The 5,215-nt window shown below is 37.3% G+C and overlaps 1 protein-coding gene across 3 annotated transcripts; it reads right to left on the bottom strand.

The window, feature by feature from the left end:
• On the bottom strand, nucleotides 717-4,013 carry LOC109235572 (ETHYLENE INSENSITIVE 3-like 1 protein). 3 transcript variants are annotated; one of them, XM_019401736.1, is made up of 2 exons: nucleotides 3,831-4,013; nucleotides 717-3,105 (listed from the first exon to the last, which is right to left on the bottom strand). In XM_019401736.1, exon 2 carries the CDS (start codon nucleotides 2,939-2,941, stop codon nucleotides 1,139-1,141), a length of 1,803 nt encoding a protein of 600 aa, XP_019257281.1. In that variant the 5' UTR covers nucleotides 2,942-3,105; nucleotides 3,831-4,013; the 3' UTR covers nucleotides 717-1,138. The 3 variants fall into 3 exon arrangements, with proteins under 3 accessions (XP_019257281.1, XP_019257280.1, XP_019257279.1); XM_019401735.1 differs by lacking the exon at nucleotides 3,831-4,013 and adding an exon at nucleotides 3,727-3,745 and having other exon boundaries at nucleotides 810-3,105; XM_019401734.1 differs by lacking the exon at nucleotides 3,831-4,013 and adding an exon at nucleotides 3,446-3,702 and having other exon boundaries at nucleotides 810-3,105.

Raw genomic sequence — 5,215 nt, forward strand, 5'->3', positions numbered from 1 at the left:
GGAGGTGAAGGTATGTACTCAAAGTTCTTCTCAATAAAGACGAATTTATACTTGATATTTGATGAATTCAACTTTTTTATGTTTTTACTGATAAACTCATTTTACTTTTGAGATTTAGAATTCAACTTTTTGTAATTTTTCATAAATACATCGCTTATCAACAAGACATGAGAGATTGTCAAAAGCAAACCATTATATATAATTGAAAGCTATATTTTTTCAAACGAAGACTCTTCTTTTTAGGGAGACAATTCCCGGCCATTCTTCGAATACTCCATTACAAAAAAAGAAAAGAAAAATGTGCTGATATTGCACAGCAAATCACACTGTTAAATTTCATCAAACCAGCACTTTTCCTTGTAACAGCCTTCAAAAAGAGGATAATGCAAAAAAAACATGGGGTACCTCTATCACTAAAAAGCTAATGATCATAGAAGAAAAAACCTCTTTACATAACTTTGTCAACATTAACAACCCTGCACAACAACAACTATAAATCCAGTATAATCCCACGAGTGGGGTCTGGGGAGGGTAGTGTGTACGCAGACCTTACCCCTACCTTGAGGGTAAAGAAATTGTTTCCAATAAACCTCCGGCTCAAGGAAAGAAAAAAAAGAAAGTAGTAACAACCAGCAATAACAACAGCAAGATAAAGAAAACATGCAGTAAGATAATAGGAAAACATGTAGTAATAAGGATTACCAATAACCAAATACTAGGCTAACTACTAATGCTACTGGTATGGGGATTAACAACCATGCTACAAGACTAAAAAGGGTAGACCTCTCAAACAATCTTGAGAACAGTCCTAAACAAGTAAGACCTTAACCAGCCAATATATTCAACAGTTTAAACTGATAAAACTGGCCATGATGAAACAGTAACTTATTTACTAAAGATATCTACATGTACTACAAGAAGCATGGCAAATATTTGAGGGTGTTTGTTAAACCATGCCTAGTTTTTCAACCTCTACAAAACATGGTAAAACTTGAAACACCGTTACTAAGAGAGCTATAGGCGATTAAAAATGCACCCGAAAAAGCAGACCAATTACATGGGATTTTCCCTCTTAGGGAAAAGCTATGTCTATGAAGCCAAAGCTGACTACTTGATATACATGTCAACAATCTCCTGGCTAGTACCAAGTTGGAAGATCTTGCTTCGGTGTGGTACCGTATCCAATGCCAGGTAAACTGCCAGTGTAGTTGGCAGACTGCAAGTTGAACGGAGACCCAAACATGAAATGAAAGTTGTCATTAGGGCCTGCACTGAAAGGTGAACCCTGTGGCAGCATAGAATGACTTGTAGAAATATTAGCATCTTTGAAGATGTTTTCCTCCATTATTCCTTGGGTGTGTAGGTAATTGTCACGAGATTGTTGATTCGGCTGCTCTTTGGTCAGTGCAATGTTCCCCGTATTTTGGCTTTTGTTTCCCTGTATATTACTATCATAGAATGACATAAGCTCATTTATCATCCTTTGTCCATCTTCAGGAACTCCTACACCAGATAGATCGAAGGTAGGTGGTCCTCGATTAACAAGCAGAGATGCCGACTTTGGTTGCACATATTGTTGTGGGAAGACAACTGGCTTGACTTCATTAAAGTTAAAGTTTGAAACTCCAAACTGGGAAGAATTTCTGAAAGGGCAAGCAAATTGATGATTATCTCTGGCAGATCTGTCCTGAAAACCATTGCGAAGTTCACTGTGAGGACATTGTTGAAACTCGCATGTATAGATCTTTTGATCCATCATAACAGTCAGTTCATTCGCTTGCTTCCTCTTCCGAGTGAAATCTAAGTTGGTGATGAATTCATCCTTGTTTGGATGAGATTGTTGCTGCAAAGGCAGCGTCTCCTTGAATCTCTCAACACTAATATTCAACAAGCTGAGATGGTTTGGTTTTTGCTCATGAACATCAAAGTTAGGCTCATCTTGAGCACCTTCAACGTCATATTCACTGCTGTCATCCAGAATGAATGTTCCACTAGTACCAGCTGAGGACAAAGGTGGACAGCGATCAGGATAGAGTTCTCGAGCCAAAGCTTCCTCCTGACTGATGATGGCAAGCCAAGTCGCACTTTCTTTGGCTGTCATCTTATCCTGCAAGCACTTTGACTGCCTTACCAGCTTACGAATTTTAGCAATATCGGGGAACATGTGCTTGATCACCGCTGTGAGGACACCAACCTTCCACGCCTTTTTCAGATCATGAGGCTTCTTATAAGGCGGAGGACCTTGTTCCTTCTGCAAACCCAACTGAGGCCACCAATCCTCCTGACCAGTGGGCCACCATGGGGGTGAAACACCTTTCTCCAGTGGGAATCTTCTCTGAGGAGGATCACAGTGCTGCATCAGAGCTGACAATAACGAACCGAGTGTGGTATCTTGCAGCTCTTGCAAGGTGTGAGGGGTAGGACCCACTGGATTAGATCCCTCGTGCATCCCTGGGATGGCATGATCAGCTTGGTATTTGGCTATGGCAGCAGGGCCATTTCGATCGAACCTCACTTTATCCTTCCACCACTCCCTAAGATTATCAGATGCCCCACCAACCGGTTTGCCTTTTTCCGGAATGATCCCATAAACAAAGCCCTGAGCTTTACATACTTCCATCATTTTCAACATGTACTTCAAGATCCCGTCCTGTGCCCTCGACATCTTCTTCCTCCTCGCCTGCTCCTGCGACTGACGATGTTTTGCAGGATCAACACCTTCCTTACTTTTAGTCATTTCCTTCAGCCTTTTCAGCTTCATCTTGTCCCTCCACATTCTCCTCTCCAGCTCATCCACATCAATCTCCTCATCAGTATAATCATCATCCACCACCGGCTCCGGCTCTGGCTCAGTGTGTGGAGCAGCCACTTCAACATCCTTTAGCGGAGCAGGAAAGAAATCAAGATCGCCACAGAACCCCATTTCCTCAAACATCATCATCTTGACAGGAAGAACAATCCCTCAGAAAAGTGAAGCTACTTGCAACTTCCACAAAATCCAAACAAGATTAACCAGATTATACCCAAAATCCTTAATTATCCTATGCTTTTCCGATATTCAGCGCAGAATCTATTGAAATCAATCAAATTACATGATCTTCCCTCCTGCAAAAACATAAACAAGGAACATAAGAAAATCTCACTAATCATTTCCACAACTGAAATCAAACAGAAAAGACAAACAAAAAGTTGATTGATCCCATATTTAGATGACACAAAAAAGAAGCATAGTTTTGTTCATATGAGATAAAGCCAAGATTATCTCCAAACAATATAAGCACTCTGCAATTCCCATTTTCTCGGAAACTCAACAGAAAAAACTGTACAAACTATCTCCCGCGAAAATCCAAGAATATTGACATATTTTCCCAGATCTAAAATACCAAATATTCATGTAATCAAAAAAAAGAAAGAGGGTGTTCGTAATAAAAATCCTGTAACGTACCTAACTATGTAGTAATAGAAGACTGATGAGACCATAGGACTAATTTTCCTTTATCAGTTGATTATAGAACAAACTATTTTCAACAAATTCAGAATAGAAAAACACAGAAAAATCCAACCGTGAAGCAACAGCTCAAATCTATACATCAGTACTCACGGCCACATATATACACAACAAAGAAACTACATCCATAATTTCAAAGATCAATTTATCTGTGAATGCCCAAAAACCAAAGTCAAACACAATTTGAGAAGAAAAGCTAAACATCAAATGAAACTAACATCAAAACCCAGTAAAGATCTAACTTGACCACACAAGGTATTAAAGCAAATATTTTCAGGAAATAGTTCTATAAAAGGAAAAAAAGAAGAATTTTTTTTCTTACAAGAGTCTGTTCAACTTTTCTTCTGCTAAGAGAATAATTGACCCTTTCGACTGTAGATAAAAGAAAGAGGGAGAGGGGCTCTCTATTACCCCTCGTGACAACACTTCACTATAAGATAAATTTTTCCGGAATAAATTTTTATATTACGTTATAATCATATATTCTCTATAACACAGTACCTCGCTATAGTATTTAAAAATATTCAGAATAAACAAGCGAGATTTGTGTGTAATAGTAATGACTAATGAGTACAATTTTAATAATGGAGATGTGAATGTGATAGTACTATTTTGACGGTGGAAATGTATTGGGAGATGAAAAGTGTCGGCTCTTTTCTAAAAGCCAAGCCAATAAGCTTTTCCTTTGATTTCTTTTGCTGCTCTGTTTTTTTTTTTTTTTCTTTTTCCTTTTTTTTCTTCTTCTTGGGCTATATATATAAGCTACATTTAGAGTCATTTTTTAGCTATTAATTATAGTGTAAACAGAGTATGTAAATAAATATTTTAATTACTTTGTGTTCTTAAGAGAAGAGGCAGATGTTGAGAATTATGAGGACGAGTGAATGCGAGGAACACAATCTTACGTTCCAAAGCCGCCTAACCCATAAATACAGTTTTCATGCGGTAGCCCATAAATAATTTCAGCGCCTCACCTACAACTTCATCAACTACACCCAAAGTCACGCCTAAATCAGATTTCACTTTTTTCTTTCATTTTTATCTTTACCCTTTTTCCATTTTCATTCTTATTTATTTTTTACTTCCCTCTGTATAGTAAAAAATATATTCATCCTTAGAGTCTATAATTTTATTTTTATATTTTTTTTTGTAAAATTTAAAGTTTTGCAAGGGAAATTCTTATTTCACTGGAAAAAATAAAAATTTACATTATTAAACACCTTATATACATTGTTATACACACAAATATAATCATGTATAATTATATATAATCTTGTATAATTGTGTATAATCATGTATAATTCTGTATAACTATGAGAATACCCACAAATACATGGTTATACATGATTATACAAAGTATATATATGTATATACAACATATACATCATTCTTCCTCCCTTCAGAAGTTATTTAAAGTGAGAAGAAGAAGAAGAAGAAGAAAGGCTATGCGTTGGGATCGTTTCAGACTATGCTGTTAACATATGCTGGTGGTGTTGTCTTTACTGCCCTTGTCACCATCCCCAACTGGCCCGTCTATAATCGCAATCCTCTCAGTTGGTTGGACTCAAGTGAAGCTGAAAAACATCCCAAACCACTGGCTGCTAACTCCAGTTCAAAGAAAAGAAAAAGACTACAAAAGATAGATCCGGTGTGGATTGTTCAACAAAATTATTTTGTGGAAGAGGAAGATAATGAACGGAGCAAGGA

This window comes from Nicotiana attenuata, chromosome 12 (assembly GCF_001879085.1).
Source record: "Nicotiana attenuata strain UT chromosome 12, NIATTr2, whole genome shotgun sequence".
NCBI lineage: Eukaryota > Viridiplantae > Streptophyta > Magnoliopsida > Solanales > Solanaceae > Nicotiana > Nicotiana attenuata.

Bases quoted from the DNA above. Each gene is read 5' to 3' on its own strand.
- LOC109235572 (XM_019401736.1), bottom strand. From the start codon at position 2,941: ATGATGATGTTTGAGGAAATGGGGTTCTGTGGCGATCTTGATTTCTTT.